The sequence below is a fragment of the Melanotaenia boesemani genome, chromosome 13, assembly GCF_017639745.1.
Source record: "Melanotaenia boesemani isolate fMelBoe1 chromosome 13, fMelBoe1.pri, whole genome shotgun sequence".
In the NCBI taxonomy this organism is placed as follows: Eukaryota; Metazoa; Chordata; class Actinopteri; order Atheriniformes; family Melanotaeniidae; genus Melanotaenia; species Melanotaenia boesemani.
In genome coordinates this window covers 34,282,610-34,300,529 of record NC_055694.1, presented here as the reverse complement: position 1 = coordinate 34,300,529, position 17,920 = coordinate 34,282,610, and the positions used below count along the sequence as shown (strand labels likewise).

At 38.8% G+C, this 17,920-nt stretch overlaps 1 protein-coding gene across 1 annotated transcript in view; it reads left to right on the top strand.

The window, feature by feature from the left end:
* LOC121651007 (interferon-induced protein 44-like) overlaps positions 1–2,256 on the top strand; it is a gene marked incomplete at its 5' end in the record, with an annotated part of 29,147 nt that extends 26,891 nt beyond the window's left edge. The window contains 5 exons of the mRNA XM_042002847.1: positions 135–339; positions 553–702; positions 834–1,005; positions 1,140–1,240; positions 1,633–2,256. Of these exons, the coding sequence (XP_041858781.1) occupies positions 135–339; positions 553–702; positions 834–1,005; positions 1,140–1,240; positions 1,633–1,821 (817 nt within the window). The remainder of the gene's footprint in view (positions 1–134; positions 340–552; positions 703–833; positions 1,006–1,139; positions 1,241–1,632) is intronic.
* Between the last annotated feature and the right edge of the window lie 15,664 nt (positions 2,257–17,920).

The following is a 17,920-nucleotide window of genomic DNA, read 5'->3' as shown; positions in this document are numbered from 1 at the left end:
AAATATAATGCTTTACTGTCTTTCACTCTCAGCTATCATTATTATTATCATTATTATTATTATTATTATTATTATTATTATTATTATTATTATTATTATTGTAATTGTTGTTTTATTATTATTGTTGTGGACAGGAGAGATCGGGAAATTCTTGAGTTCATCAAATCATATAAACCCCGTAATAATCGTGCCGGCCATCTCAGAATCCTGCTTCATGGACCAGTCGGTGCTGGCAAATCCAGTTTCATTAACTCAGCGCAGAGTGTTGTACTGGGCAGAATAATTGTTCGGGTTTTGACAGATGCAGCTTTATCTGCAACAGCCAGCTTTACTGAAAAGGTATGAACATTTGTTCATTTTCAGGTAAATTCAGCTCATAAACGTCACATGTAACTTTTCTTTAAACCTTGGATGCTGAATGTTCAGACAGGACAGGCTAACTCCCACCTCCCCACCAAAACACATCCTGCTGCTTTATTAGAAGATTCTACCTCAGTTACATCTGTCATTGCAAATAATGTTGATGTAAATAACTCCACCCTCTTCCTTTAGTACAAAACATTTAGGATCTCCAAGGATGAAAATGAAACACATTGCAGTTTTGTTTTCAACGACATGATGGGGTTGGAGTCACATAAAAGTGGTATCACTGTGGAAGATCTCAAACTTGCTCTGAGGGGACATATAGCAGAGGGTTACGAGGTCTGAACTTTCCTTACAATTAACACATTTACTTTTTTAAAACAAATGTACCATTTATGAAAATACTTTGTCATCATTAAAGCTGATTTTTAATGTTTGGTGGTGGTATCATCGTTTTAATTATTTTCTAGTTCATTCCTAATCGCCCTTTGATGGAGAAGGATCCATTCTACAACAAACATCCTTCTCTGGATAATAAAATCCACGTTCTGGTTTCTGTTGTTTCTGCTACAACTCTAAATATAATAAATGATGAAGTAGTGAAGAAGATGAGAGAGGTCAGACTGGAAGCCAGCAGACTGGGTAGGAAAAGACATCAAACTAGTTTATGTAATACCTGGTATGGACAATCACATCCAATCTACCAGAAATATTTAGATAAATGAAAGCAAACGAAGAGTTTACTTCAAATGCTGATGATGCTTCTGTATCAACAGAGATTCCTCAACTGGCCATCATCACCCGCGTTGATGAGGCTTGTCCTGAAGTAAAAAAAGATATCAAGAATATCTACAAGAGCAAGAAACTGAAGGACCTGGTAAGTTTCTACCTGTAAAGTTTTATGTGTCTTTGGATTTCAAACCATTAAAATTTATTTTGGTGTTTCAATAACTACTCAGTAATGAACAAAAGCGGGAAAAACATCCCAACATTGTAATGTAATACATGGAGCGATTATTTAATTCTTATTTGTAAATTTTATTCCTTTTTTAACATCTAATCCAAAGCTGGACAAACTTATAATTACACTTGCTGAGATTTTGTTTAGCTTAATAAAAAAACTTTTCATTTCCAGGGTAAATTTGTGTTTAGTTCATTTTTATAACATCTCAGTTAGTGAGTGCTTCATCAGAGCAGCCTCTCTGTGACTTTCATTAAGCAGCGAGTAAGACACACTTTGGCTCAACTCCATTAAATTTGTAATTTCAGGCTGAAAAATTCCACCAGCTGCTGGGCATCCCACTGAACTGCATCTTTCTTGTGAAGAACTACAGCTCAGAAGTAGAAACAAGTTCTGAAATTGATGTTCAGATCCTGCAGCCACTGAAGCAGATGGTTGTCTTTGGAGAAGACTTCCTCAAAGACCAGGAAGATAAATCCTGCTGTGACACAGCTTGAAAGACCACAGCATGAAAATGTGGACACGTTACTGAGTAGTTTGTTGTTATTCTCTGTCCTGTTATTGTCCTGGAAATATACCTTTCTGTCTGTTACTTCGCTTAATGTGGAAAATAAAACTGTTTTACAATGGGTCATTTCTGTTGTCGTCTTTCATGAAAATGCTGTTGTTGGTCTTCCAGACAAATGGGAAGGACCCCTATGTCACATATTTTATGGAAAATATGGTGTGTATTTGTATTTAGTCCTATATGCTTGTAGCATAAAATACAATAGAGTGAAAGCTACTTGATGTCATTGTTTTTAAGATTCTTTCATCTGAACCAGCTGCAGATTGTAAACCAAATAACTTTCCTGTCTCCATGAGCTCATCTTGTCTCACATCTTCAGGGATCATCTGGACATGATGATGATCCTGCTGCTGCTGCTGTGTCTGGAGGTTCATGTGGTTCATGATGTTCAGCTTCACTAATACTGATCTTACAATGTTAAAGTGGTGCTGGAAGGTTCCATTTAGCCTGTTTATGACTGTTGGTGTGGCCTAGCAACAGGTGTATTTCATAACAAACACGAGTCATGTGTTGTATTGTACCTCCTTCTGACTGTGTACTTATTCGACTGTTTCTTCTAACAAGCAGGCTGGACAGTTTCTGAATTATGTCACTACCTTTAATGCACTTAATTAAGTCATTCATTAATAATTATAAAAGATCTTCCCTTTTTTTCCAGGTTAGATGTTTTATAAGGTGTTAAATCTGACTCAAAAGCACCAACAGTAGGTGATATAATAATCAGACTCTGACTTGTTCTTCAGTCATCGTGGCCTTAAAGTTGGAAAGCTCTCTCGTTTTATTAATTTAAAATATGATGGTAGATAATTTGTTATCAACATTACAGACTTCGGGATGAACAGACAATGTAATGCCAGTGGCATCATCACCATCCTGAAATTACAAGGAATCTTTTGATACCAAATATGTCATGATTGATCACTGGGAAAGGACTAAAACATGGATACAAAGTGGAACTGGTTTTTATTGTGAGGTCTGTAAAATAAAAAGTGGAAACAACTTTGATGAATTTCTAATGGTAATCAGTCTTCATTTTTCTTTCCTTTTTCTGGCATCCAGGCTTCACTTTCTTCAGGATATTAATGACTTTCTCTTCTGGCTGTCAGGCTGTACTCCATGTGTAACTGGGTTAAACCAACTGGACTGGTGTGGGCTAAACCATTTACCACAATTTTAGAGGGGTGATCGGGCCCTTAAAGAATATCCATCATTATTGTAATGCCAAATGAATTCTCTCTGCATTCAGGCAAACAGACTTTTATTATCATATTACCTAGAAATAAAAAGAAAATACAAAAAACTTTTTATTGTATGATTTTCAACCAAGACGTGGCCATCCAACTAAACTGACAGATTGAAGAACACTAACGCAACCTGTGGCTGGACTGCGCAGATACATAATGTGGTTGCGAGAAACTGTCCACAGGACAACTATTTATTGTGTACTCCACAAATCTGGCCTTTGAGAATGGCAAGAAGAAACTCATATGAGGTCCTAGAGGACACCGGTCTGATGAGACCAAAGTTGATTATTTTGACCTAAAGGCTAAATGCTATTTGTGGTGAAAAACTAACACTGTCCCCCTGTGTCCCCCTGAACACACCATCCTCACTGTTAAACATGGTGGTGGTGGGATGATGCTGTAGGAATGCTTTTCTTCTGAATGCTTTTAGCTCTGTCTTTTGGAAGAAAACCTGTCAAGGCAGAGGGCCCAAACTAGCACAGGAAGACCAGGTCACCCCAGACAACCACCCAACGTGGGCCTGCACTCACCCCAGTATTCCAGCCGCACACCCAAGAACTAGGGCAGCATCAACCACTCTCCCATCCTCCTACACCCTCCCTCCTCCACCCACCCTCCCACTTTCCCCTACTCACCTGTTAGCCCCATCTACCAACCCCTCACTCACAGCCTCCCCAGTGTTGTACCCACAAACACTCACTTTCACACATCCACATCAAACGTAACCCTCCCACCATGCCCTGTGGGAGATATCCCCGGTGGATCAGAGGATAGAGTCCCAAATCTGACGCTTGGAGAGGTTTGATCATTGGTCTTCACACATGCATTTGGGTTGTTATATAATATTTTTATCCAATCTATGAAAGATGACCCAAACCCAAATTTGTTTATTGTTTAATTTCCAGTTTACTCGGTCAAACGCTTTTTCTGCGTCTAAAGAAATGACTGTGGATTCCAGGTTATGTAGAGTAGAATAATCTATGATGTTAATTAATCTACGCATGTTAGTAGAGGAATGTCTACCTTTAATAAAGCCTGTTTGGTCAGGATGTATTATTAGAGGGGTTATTTTTTCTGTTCTTCTGGCCAGAGTTTTGCTGATTATTTTAAGATCTACATTTATTAATGAAATTGGACGGTAACTGGATGGAAGTGTTGAGTTTTCCTTTTTATAATAGCAGAGTAATATTAGCTAGGATTGTAGGTATGACAGGTATGACATAATCACTGTGACATACTGCACAGGAAGATAAAAACACAGTTTGTCTTTTTGGTTTTAGAAAGAAAAGAGAATTAATTACCAATTATGTACTATCTACCGCGTTAATATTTCTTTTTATCTGCAGGTGTTAACTGGCAGTTTTGGATGTTACACCTCATCTCATCCCAAATCTCAGTGACACTTGGTCTTCAGCTGAAGAAACATTCAGTCTTCCTTCCAAAATGGTTTTAAGAGCAAAATTTCTGGCGGATGCATCAGTGCTGGTAAAATGATCTGCTGCAGTAAATAAACTTCCTTACAACAAAACCTCATTGATATGGTTGTTAATACGAGCTGTAGTTTTCCTGCTCTGATTGTTTAAATGTGGACAGTAAAAATTATTATTACAGAGTTTGTATCTGATCATCTCAAAAACCTTTGAGGAAACAAGCAGAAAAAGACATAAGTTTACTACATTTTATTTATTACAATTTTATTTAACCTAAAGGCTTATAATACAAAAGAATCAATCTAGGACAAATCATTTAATAACTGCGTTCTTTAAAGAAGTCAATAGTTGGTTTCTCTTCACAACAGATTCAGACATGTGATGAAACGGTTTAGCTACTGATGATGGGTACATTTTATTTTAGATGGTGCTGCTTTTGTACATGCAGAGATTTACTTACTGGGACACTGAAGAGATCAATCGTTCAAAAAGTTAAAATATCTGCAGTAAAATAAATCTACCACGACACATAGATTTGATGAGTAATATTTAGTTTGTTTAAAAGTTTAGAACTTGTTAGTAAATTATCTTCTATGAGACCGTGACCAGGGCCAGTTCTAGGAATGCATACATGAGGGGGCAGGCATAAATTTGAAGGGGGCATTATGAGTACATACTTCAGCATTTTCTTGTTGTTGTTTTTTAAGTGTTTCTTTAACAGAACTGTGCTGTTAGTGGAGTCCAACTTCAAAGAAATGGATTGCACTTTGTCAGGCCTCTACTCTGATACCTGTCCAGCTTGGGTGTCCCACCTGAAACCAAAGCTCCTGCTGGTATAGCTCTTAGAGTCACTGAGGCACGCAAACCCCCTGACCACAATAAGGTGGCAATCCCTCAGGGGGGGAACAGAAAATATCAATAACAAAATGAAGTAAGAAAAAAGAAAAGAATGATCCATAATCAAAGCTTTAACAACCAACAAAATAACAATTGCCCTATTGGACAGCCATTAGATGTCTAAGCATTTTGAATAAATTTGAAACTAATAACAATAAACTCAACTATCTGTGTGTTTGTTTCTGTCTGTATATAGACCATAATGATTAAAGAATCATAACTATCAAGCACAACAATAACAGAGCAAAAAATTAAACCCCCTACCAAAATAAGGCAGTGAACCTTCAGGGGGAAATAATGACAATAATAAATGAAAATGAGTAAAAACTAAATGATCCTTCATCAAAATTTTAAGAACCAACAACATAACAATTTTCTTACCGTACAGCCATTAATGCATCTAAAATAACTTTGTTACAATAACCTCATATATGTATACAAATGTAAATAACCTACAGTATAAAAGAGGTATCCCAAACGAACAAACCCATCAAACAACCAAAACAGAGCAGAACATTAGATATCTTTATTTTTATCTATATTTTTATTTTATTTTATTTCTTATTTTTATCTTCTCTCAATGTGGGGGGAGGGAGTGTGGGTCCTTTTTTCAAATCATTATTTTGTTTAGAAACTTTCCTCACTCTACAACAGCAGTCTCCTATTTTTCTGCCCAAAAACTCTTACAAATTTGTCCATGCCCAGGTTATTTGTGATGGTCTTCTCATGGGCCAGTATCACCAAATTCCTCTTTCTCTCAAATGACATGGTTCGACGGTAGGGGGTTAGGATCCGTGTCAGTGTGGAGAAGGAACTCTCACAAGATGCTGAAGACACACCGATCACCAGGGCTGTTACATATAACTTATGCAACTCGGGAAAGGCCTCCTTGTACTCATGAATGTGCTTGCACACAGTGGACAGGTCTGTTTCATTTGGATATTTCTTGAGCAACATCTGTTTAGCCACAAGAATTTCATTTTTTAGATTGGTGTTGTCTATCACAGTGCCAGCCAGCCTAGCGAGTGGGGACAACAGGATCAAATCTAGAAATTTGCTAGATTTGGGTGCAAGACAGGATATGGCTTTCATCAGGTCAACATTCTTCTTTGAGAATCTGTTTTCAATTTCTGAAATGGTCCTGTCAAGGATGTTGAGCAGAGACCTTTTCTGAGACTGACTGGGGGAAATGGAATCTGTGTGGCCCACAGATGAGAGCACCACACTGTCACCAAGGTGTTTGCTAATTGTTCTCCTTCTCTTTGGAGGATGTGAATCAGCCACAGCAGCAGACTGAGACAACTCTCCCCAATACTCATCATCATGGTTCCGCATGTCTTTTAGGGACTCCAGTGCTGCATCAACAACCTCAGAAGCCCTGCACATATCCACTGTCTGAGACTGGAGTATTTCATTGGCTGGTTTCAAAGCACCAAGCACTCGCACTAATAATTTTCCAGTCTTAAAGAAGTCTTGTCTCTTGATTTGACAGAGGAGGCCTGATGCCTCTGTGCACAGCTCAACTGCAGCATCATCATCCTCTGTCATCTCAGTGAGCACATCAAGAATCTGGTCTTCATTTTCAACAATACACCTTGTCACTTCATAGTGGCTCGTCCATTGAATATGGAGCAGCCTTCTAAGATTAGGTGCATTGTATTGCTTGCACACATAGTGATGCTGAAAAAAGCTGAAGAGTGAACTGGAGAGGTCAAAAAATCTTTTAGCACATGGTTCACTCTGCATGGCATGCACAACTACTAAGTGCAATTGGTGGTTGTAGCAGTGTATGTATGGGACATGTCTTGCAAGTTTCTTTTGGAGCAGAGCTTGTACACCACCTCTTATGCCACTCATCACAGAGGCTCCATCATAACACTGGCACAGTATGTTGTCAGCACTGTAGCCAGCATCAGAAAGTTGTGTCAGTATTGCAGAGGCAATGTACTCTGCATCAAGTTGATCCAAGTCAAGCAACCCAATAAGATGTTCTTCTGGTATGGAATTGCTAACAAATCTTATAATCACAGACAAATTTTCCACATTGCACCTGTCCCTGGTCCCATCACTTTTGAGGCAAAACCCTGCAGAATCAGCATTGTCATATTTTTTCTTGACTTCTCCAAGCACCATGTCTGCCAGTGTTTGAATTATTTCATTTTGGATATCCTTGGATGTATATTTTGCATTTTTTGGGATACTTTTTGCAATGTTTGCCAGTTTTTCATCCTTCTCCAAAGTGTACTCCATTAGTTTTAGAAAAAGACCTGAAGCAACATCACCATCAGTTTCAGAAGCAGGCCTATCATACATCAAAGTTTCTGAAGTCCCACGCAGCCCCAACTCATTCACACAGAGAAACTTTACAGCACTGCCTATGCTCTTGACATAGTAATGGTTTTTTTCAAGCTGTGTTTTACCAACCAACAAAGAGTCAACAGTCCCCCCTGCAGCGTCTCTGCTTTTGTGCTGACTCCATATGCTTGAGGTATGCACATGGTTATGACTGGACATGTGCCTCTGCAACCCCTTGTCCCGATCAAGCGCTGCTTTCCAGTTGTTAAAACCAGTTAAGGTAAAAACAACATCCCTCTCATTAGCAACTGAATATTTGCGACAGGGGAAGCAGAAGCATGCATCTCGCATTACAGAGTACTCCAGCCACGGTCGTGTGCGGTACCAGGCAGGGTTGAATGATCTTAATGCTGTTCCAAATGCACGCTTTGGGTAGCTACCAAGTATGGGCTGAGATGGAGCACTATCATTTAAATCACTGGGTAGAACTTGCTTTGTAGGTGGCATTGAGGGACCCACACATGGGGGAGGAGAAACAGAGCTTGTTGATGGTAAGGGCGTTAGCTGTGTGCTAGCTGCTGCCTGTGAAGTACTAGCAGTAGCATTGCTACTGGAGCAGGCAGAAGCAGCACTACCTTTTTTAAAAGCTCTAAAAAATGGATGCATCATGCAGGAGGACTGAATGAAACTTTCCAACGTGGGTTTTGTGGCCGGAGTTTTTTTTTTTCTAACTACAACTCTCCAAGATCGGAAATGCACATTGTCGTCTGTTTAAGCTGAGGCATACATGAAGCTCTGAGCTGAACTGCTGAAAGCAGCGGGAATGTAGAGTGAAACTTTCTGTTATTTTTTTCTTCAAACTAGCATGCTGAACTAAAGGCTGGGCGGAGCTTGAGGGGTCTCATATGCGCAGCTCGTTTTCCCTCAGTCTGTATTGTACCGAGGAGGCAGTCACATCTATGGCCCGTGCGTGATTGATCACTGCTCCTACTAACAGGCGTAGACACGTTTAAATAGAACAGAAACAAACCCCAGTTGACAGAATAGATGCAATAAATACGTCTGTTATTATAAGTATTTATTCAGTATCGCTACAACACATTTAACAGAGCTTTACTCTATAAGTTTTACCGCTGGAGCTCAGCAGCCGCTCTCTCTACGAGGGGGAGAAATATGACACTGCAAGATCAGGCTGTATGTCAACTCATTTGCATACTAAACACTGATTGGTTGTTTTCTGTGGTGGTGGGAAGGACTTGTTGAAGACAGTACAATGGATCCTGTGAAGCTCCGACACACAGAGTTCAGTACAGAGGGGAGAGAGCGTTTGGAGAGATTTGCCCATTTCGGCGCATTTGATTGAGGGGGCAGAATGTTTGTTTGAGGGGGCACTGCCCCCTCTTGCCCCTGCGTAAAGCCGGCCTTGACCGTGAACCAGAATCAGGGCTCAACTCACACAGGTTCTTTATTTTCGTGTAGGCACCACAACTTAGCAAGTCATGTGCCTTGTGGAAAAATTGAATGGAACCTGAAAGAGGACTTATTTAGGACTGGATGTCTTTAGCGGAGCTCTTCTGCTTTTCAGGGGAGCCAAGCTCACCTTTGCTTCCCTGTAATTTAAACCCTGCTGTACTGACTAAAGAATCATCTGGCGGGGTTTTGACTGATATTTTGTCAGCCAGTGCAGAAAGAAGCTGCACCTTTTCTGTGATGTCCATCAGTCTTAGCTTCTATGTTAAAGCCTGCTTGGAGTCTTTTTAGGGAGTTCATTATTTCTATTTTAAAGTGCAAAAATTCACAACAGCAAAGTAAACTGAACAGAAAATGTTATTACCATATCAATGCTTCATAAGCTGGAAAGGAAAACCCTTTATTATTTAACTCTTACCATGTTTTATTTCACTGGGTTGCTGTTTGCTTTTCACGTACCTTCTCTGCTCTACTGATGATGGGGTTTGGTAGTCTTTAGTGTTCTTTGCATCTTTTAAATTCTCAGGTTTTACCTTCAACTACAGCTTCATGGGGATTAAAAATGGTTTTTGTTGCCCATCACAGATGATTGTGATGAAGACCTTCTTAGTCGAAGCACTCACGTGTTCTCCATCTAAGTATAAATCAGGGAACAAGTGCTGCCACAAATGTTTCCCCGGCAACTGCAACTTTATTTCTAACACTTTAAAAACAACATTTAGTTGAACAAAGCATTACAATGTGCACATAACATTTGTATGCTATTCAAATAAATAGCATACATTAAAATTTTGAAGTTAAATAATATAAAATTATTAAAATAATCTAAAATCTGATCAAAATGTGAGCATGTCAAGGCCACGGTGAACAGGTGGCTTTAGGAAGAGATTTTAAAGCAGGTCTAGAGGAGGCCTGTCTGGTGTATAAAGGCAGCTTGTTCCACAGTTTAGGTGCTGCCACCACAGAGACCTGGTCCCCTGTGAGCTTCCAGCTAGTCCTGGGTACAGTCAGTGCTCATATCTGATATGCATCATATCTGATGTTTGCATATCTGCATGCGCCAGTTAAAAGACAGGCAGCTGCATTTTATACAAGCTGCAGTCAAGAAATAAACTGATTCAGCCTAAAATGAAGTGCATGGCAGTAATCCAGCTGGGTACAGAGCCGTGGGTTACTGTTGAAGATTAAACTGAAAATGTTTCAGCTCACTTTAGTTTTGGTTTCCTCGCTGTTAGCCTGCTCACCTGTTCGCTGCTGCTTTTTATCTTCACAGTTGTTGATAAAAATCTGAAACTAAGTAAAAAATTTTCACATATGAGGAATATATATTTAGGAACTGCTAAAAGTAAATACAAAGTATTTCTAGTATTTACTTGTATTTTTGTGTACAGCTTCATGTGATAGTACTAATAAAAATGGCATCTTAATGAAGTAATAATGAGGCTGTCTGAAATGAAATTGCCTTTATTTTCAGCAGCATGTAGGATTAAAAACAGACTGCAGAGACGTCATGTCTTCCCTGCTCAGAGGAAACTTATAGATTCAGTGGATTGAAACGATGCTATAAATGTCCAACCTACAATTCAGGTACATTTCTGTTTATTTGTTCTACCTTTTAATAGTGTCACTTATTTCTTAGTCTGATAAAATTTGCCACTTTTATATCTATGCCAAGTAAATTATTTGCTCCTGTGTTTCCTATGAGGTCATTAAAGAAAATGCTGCTGCATCACAGTAAGTAAAAAGAGACATAGAGACATGTGGAGATTGAGATTTACGGTATAAACTGTCCATATATAGAGGACCAAAAGCCCTTTGTTATGAAAAGAGATTAATAAAAAATGCATGAAGATAACTGAATGTTCCAGGTTCTAATAATAAGATTAACATGACTTGGTTATTATAACTTGTACAGAAACCATTAGTAAATTTAGCCTCAAAAGTTTTACATCTTAAAGTGTAACCTCTGGTGCTGACAGGTGGTGGTCTGAAGGTGGAGCAGCCGTGTACAGCAGCATCAGATACTGTGTGTGAACCAGTAGAGGGATTCTTCTGTATCCACTCTACAAAGAGCAGCTGTGCAGCAGCACAGAAACACAGCAGCTGTGAACCAGGACGGTACATCAGTACAAACGGTGAGTTTTTCTCCACGTTCACATTAGAGGCCAGTTAGATGAAAGTTTCTGTGCAGCTGAATAAAGCAGCTTGATGGTATCATTGTATGTGTGCAGGAACATCCTCCTCAGACACATAGGTCGCACCTCCTCTGCCTATAACGCCAGGACAAGAGTTGAGAAATAGCTTTGGCTAAAAATTCTGCATGGCATCAGCTACAATATTTTGAGACTATGTACAAATGCAATGTCCCTGTCAAATAACCTGTCTTTGAACTGATTCTGCTGGACTCACCAGAGGTTCAGGTCCTGTTGTCACAGCCTCCCTGTTGCCCTCCAGAGCCAGGTCTACTGTCGGCGTAGCCTCTGGGCCGACTTCGAGAAATCTATTGCCTGGACTGTTTGCTTGGGCCTTCTTTCATGTTCTGGGTTTTTGTCATGTTCTTGGTTTATGTTCTTGGTTTTTGGTGTTTAGTGTCATGTTTAGTTCTGTGTTGCTTTTTGGTTTCTGCTCATTAGTTCACCTCGTCTGATTAGTCCATTCTTGTTTTGGACAGTCTAGTCACTTCTACACATTTTAACCTTATTTAAGCTTTTTTTTAATTCTCTCAATAAATCAAAATTATAAATTAGACATGTAAAGTCTAATGTTATCTGCCCCTTTTCCACTTAGCCATCAATACAATCCTGGGAATCCCCTCAGGACTAGCAGCACCATGTCAGCAAGATTCTGTCTAAACTGTCAGAAAAGTATTTTTTACACAGGGTGAAAAAAAAATGTGTGTTTAAGAGGAAGATTTACTATGAACATGCTTGTATTATCTGCTCTTTTGATTGTCACTCAACATAAACCACAAGTGTTTCTAGATACTTTTTGGGAGTGCTGAAGCACAGCTAAAAAATATGATTTTTTTTTACTTATTTATTAATTTGTTTTGTTTACTGTATGAGAAGTGTAAAAACTATACAGTACTTGGCTGAAACGTAATATTTTAAAAACAAAATACTGTGTTGTAACTAATATACAGAACAGATGTTCTTTCTAGACAAGAAACATTACAGGTGGTCAGTATTGCTGTCCTGTGTTTGAACTGGGATGAGAGAAGCTAGCTGATGTGTCGTGTGCATGTGTTAATGTTAAAGCTAAGGTGCTACTGACTAGCTAGCTGGCTGGATGCTCACTAACATGGAGAGAGCCAGGTTCTGGTAACATCAAATGGTCTGTCTATGAAGAATATTGTTGTAAGTTGGGTCAATATATTGATCGACTTCCTGAGAAAGTTCAGAGAGAGATCAGACTTGTTGAAATAGTGTTAGAAGAAGGTAAACATCTCTGTATCTTAAACTCATCTCCTAAAATCTAACTATGATGTAAAAAACCAGGATCATTTAGAAGGTTGACAAACAAAAAGTCAAAGCTGCTGCTGCTGTTTAGTTTCAGCTTCTTTCAGAAATCTGACTGTAATAAAATACTGTAATCTCACAGTTGTTCAAACATAATCCAACTGAATTTCAGTTATCAGATAGGATCAAATCTTGAAAATGGGTTGTTAACGGAAATCCGGATTCTGAAATCATCTTGGATCATGTAAACTAATCCTGGTTGTTATCCGGATAAAACCCTCAGTTTGGATTGTTCAAAACTTTTAAACAGAATCCGGAAAACTTTGGTCCATGAAAACAAGATTATCCTGATCCCAACGAGGCAGGATTACAAGGTGGATTTGTGATTATAAAACAGAACTTTTTATTCTGTGTATATGTTAATATTTGTATTTTGCACCTGACTTGTTGAACCGTTACAGGGATAAAGTGGTTAACATAGTGATGGGATATTTATTAAACCTTTCAGTGTAGTAAAGCAAAGATAAAAACATGACATTATCATGTCCCCATGAAATAAATCCTCATCAATAACAAACAAAAAAAAAATTCAATTTTCATGTATTCATCACTGCAACGAACCTGTCAAAAAAAGAAACTTCTAACAATGCCTCCCTCACTACACGTCCATCCCTCATTCTGACAGAATACCAGAGGTTGGGCCTCCACACGGGGCTCAGGTGCATCATTAACATGTCACAGAGAGGGATATACCGCCTGGTAGGAATGTTATGCAGGACAATACATGCACGTATTATGTAAAATGCTCCCGGTGGTTCCACTAGCAAAGCATGTTAACCGTCTCTTCTACCTGTTCTTCACATGGCCGGCAGCACACACAGGTCTACATGATGGAAGTCCGGATTTGCGGGATTCTGGATCAGGGTGATCCAATCCTATTTTGCTTTGAACAACTGGGGTAAAAGTAAGCTGGATTACGTGATACACCATCCTGAAAAATGGGATTCCCAAATCTGGATAGCTTTTATCCGGATTAAATTTTTTAACAGTAACAGAACCGTTGTTGGTTTATGTCATTTGTGTGTAATTTTATTCACTGATAACTTTGTTTAAAATGTGCTTCTGGAATAAAACGTTAAATACCTGAAATTAAATTCCTCCTGGGACGAGTCCTGCAACAGTGGTGTCATCCACAAGCTTAATGATTGTGTTGTGGGTGTACAGAAGCTCATTGTTACAGTCTGGCCTGCCACTCCTCCATTCACTCCTCACTTCCCTCATCCTCCACACCTGTTCCTCATCCCCTCATCAGTAATCTAGTCAACCTGCCACACCTGTCTTCCTTTGTTCCTCAGTCCTTTATATAACTTACACACAGCGGACTCACCCCTACTCCGTTCCATGGTTCCTGTCCTGTCATAGTAAGACCTCTTCCAGTATACATGAGATACAGAGATGGAACATTTTCAGATGGAGCATCTTCATCTTGTCAGCCACACACACAGTAAGACATGAACACATTTCATCTCTAAGAACAGCAGGAATCTGTTGTATTTCTACATTCTTCTGTAAAAATCTCCCTCTGTCATTTCAGATGTGAATCTAAAAACCTTCAGCAGATAAAAGCAGGAATGTCTTCATCTGATGCTGAATGTGGAGAAAAAAGTTCCAGTTTGACACCAGCAGCAGTTGTTGGGATCATCTTGCTTGTTTTTTTTATTAATAATAGCGACAGTTGTACTTTTAATTCTCTACAGAAAGAAGAAATTATCTCTAATAAGTGGTGAGGACAGTGGATGTTTGTGTTTGTTTACACAGTTATGAACGTGATGAAGATGTTTATTTACTGTTTTATTTATTTTCACAGGTCAACTAAAGAATGCAGCAAATCACAGAGACGTATGATTATTTACTTTTTATACTTTCATGGTGACAGTTGTTCATGGGAACATCTAGTTCTAAATTAAATTTTGTGCTTTTTTTGCTTTTTAATGTCACCAAACAGGACAGAAGACCTGGAGGGACAACAGACCAAACAGAGATGCCATTATCTCAAAGCAGGGAGGATGGATGAAACGTTCGACCCCAGCAGGTGAGTCAGGTGTGTTCTTCACTGTCTCAGTCAGGCTGTGACGTCTCTGCAGATCTTCTAATGGTTCATTATGAAGTCCGTTTATTTCCTTCCAGGATTAAACAGCAGTTTTTAAACCCAGTGTGTCTGTTCACTGCAGAGTTCATGTGTTCCAGAATCCAGTTACACTGCAGTTGGATGCTGGTACTTTGTGCTGCACAGAACTGAACCACAGAAGCAGCTTTTCCATCTCCACCACGGTCTGGACCATCATCATCATCATCATCATCATCATCATCATCATCATCATCATCATCATCATCATTACTGCACAGATGAAAATCAGCCTGGAATTTTAAACTTTCTGCATGAATTTAAATAAAGCTGCTACACCCTAAAAAATGCTGGGTTATTTAATTAATGTAAGTGATGGGTTGTGAAATGTATAACCCATTTTGGGTTATTATATGGGTATTGGGTTATTAACTGGGTTATTGTTGTGAACCCATGCATTGGGTTAAACCTTGGTTAAAGACAGTTCAGTTATATACTATCTTTACATCAACCCAACAAACATTAGTTAACCCATCACCTGGGTTGTTTATGTTTTGAACGTCTCCACGTCATACGTCATGACATCGATTACTTCAAACGGAGCACTGGACGGCAATCTAACCGATCGTCGTTGACCCAGCAATCAAAGTGGCAAGGTTTGTTGTACATTTTCCTTTTAGGGTTCTCTATTGAAGTACAATTAAATCACACACAAATGCTGTTGCCATGCATGGAATGCCGCATGAATTAACGAAACATCCACAATGACTTCTGGCTTTTGGATCATTTTCACAGAGTTAGCCCAACTGCCACAGAGTTAGCCTAACTGCCACAGAGTTAGCCTAACTGCCACAGAGTTAGCCCAACTGCCACAGAGTTAGCCCAACTGCCACAGAGTTAGCCTAACTGCCACAGAGTTAGCCCAACTGCCACAGAGTTAGCCCAACTGCCACAGAGTTAGCCTAACTGCCACAGAGTTAGCCTAACTGCCACAGAGTTAGCCTAACTGCCAGTTGCCGGTGTGTTGGGTGCGCGCGACAGGCTTGCTATCAGCAGTTGCTTTACTTAACAGTTATTACGGTTATGTAATCCTAAGGGGTTGTGTGTGTTAGTTAGTTAGTTAGTTAGTTAGTTAGTTAGTTAGTTAGTTAGTTAGCAACATAACTCAAAAAGTTACGGACGAATTTTGCTGAAATTTTCTCAGAATGTCCAGGAAAGTACGAGTAGCGTGATTAGATTTTGGGGGTGATCCGGATCACTGTCTGGATCCTATGGCCCGTTAGCGGTTTGAGGTGGGGGTGGGAGAGACAGCCTCTCTATTTATCCGGAACGTTTTTGACGTTATTTCCGCTCATCTATGTATAAAATAATGTTTGGTGGTAATATAAGTCAAATAAAACGTTTACAAAAAGTAATAACAGCGGTATACAGAGTTACGAACACAATTATAAGCTATTTCTTAGCCAAATTGTGCCTATTCATCCTTTTTTCTGTTATTGTTGCAGGTCAATGGACAGTTTTGTGGTGGACAAACTAACTCGATGGCAGCTGACAGACCTTATTGATATTTTTAAAGGTAAGAACATGACTTTTTTATGTTCATAGCTAGATAAAAAGATTATTTTAAAAGTCATGTAATTAACTGCCTTGTATTATAGTGCTCATATAGTGTTTTTTGTGTTGTTACTTGATAAATTGCTTCTGAAAATAATAGCATCATGTAATTAGTTCCATCAATTTAGCTGTTCTGTTTTTAAACGAAATGTCTTGTGTTTTACTCTGTCTTTCAGACAGTTTGGGAGTTCCTCCAAAATGGAGTGTACGGAATGGAAGGAGATGAGTCTAAACCTGTTAAGTTTTTACGTGCAGCAATACTTGCTTGTAAATAGACAGTGGATGTGTTTGTTTGTTTTGTTCTGCTGAGAGTTGACATCGACCTTGTTAAATCACAGATCTGGTTTTAAGTTTCAATTGTGATAATGTTCAGAATGTTTTACATAAAATGTATATATTTGCTTCATGCTCAGAGTCATTTATTTTTGTTTCAAATGGATATTTGAAGAATCTTTTCTGATATTATATTATAATAAATGTTCTACCACTCTTTAAAATTGTTTGTCTTTTAATGTAACTGTTGACAAGACAGCTATTCTTTTACAGTAGAACACATCACAATAATCAAAAGTGGAATTATCCAATTGCAGTTTATAGGACTTACCATTTGGGTGGGAAATAAAGTATGATTTGCATTATATTTAACCATTTAATCTGAAACAATGTACCCAGGGTTGTAATTAATTTGACCCAGCATCTGAGTAGGACATTTAACCATTTAATTTGGTAGAATGTACCCAGGGGTGTAATTAAATTGACCCAGCATTTGAATTAAATGTGTAACCCAACTAGTTGGTTAAAATGCTCAACCCATTTTGCTGGGTCAAATTAACTACTGCTGGGTTGGTCCAATAGTGATCCAGGTGTTGGGTTAAGAACTACCCAAGTTGGGTTGTTCTTAACCCAGGATTTTTTAGGGTGTATGACTGCATCTACATGCTGACTTTTATTTGACAGAAAAACTTCTTCAAGACAAACTTTATAGGGGACCTGAAGAGGTCTGTTTTAGTTTCTAGCAAATAAAACAGGACAGGGTTTAGAAAATGACAGAGTAGAAACTAAACAGACCACAGAATAAGAAGTAAAACACACCTCAAACCACACATCATTAAACACTATTCAAAATGCTTTAAGCAAAAACATGGCTTTTATATCATAACAGTTAGCTGTAAAGAGATGCAAATTAATGTCTGACAGTCTGTACTAACGAGAAACCATCTACTCTCTACAGTGTGTGCAGAATTATTAGGCAAATGAGTATTTTGATCACATCATCCTCTTTATGCATGTTGTTCTACTCCAACCGGTACAGGCTTGAAAGCCTACTACCAATTAAGCATATCAGTTGATGTGCATCTCTGTAATGAGAAGGGGTGTGGTCTAATGACATCAACACCCTATATCAGGTGTGCATAATTATTAGGCAACTTCCATTCCTTTGGCAAAATGGGTCAGAAGAGAGATTTGAAGGACTCTGAAAAGTCAAAAATAGTGA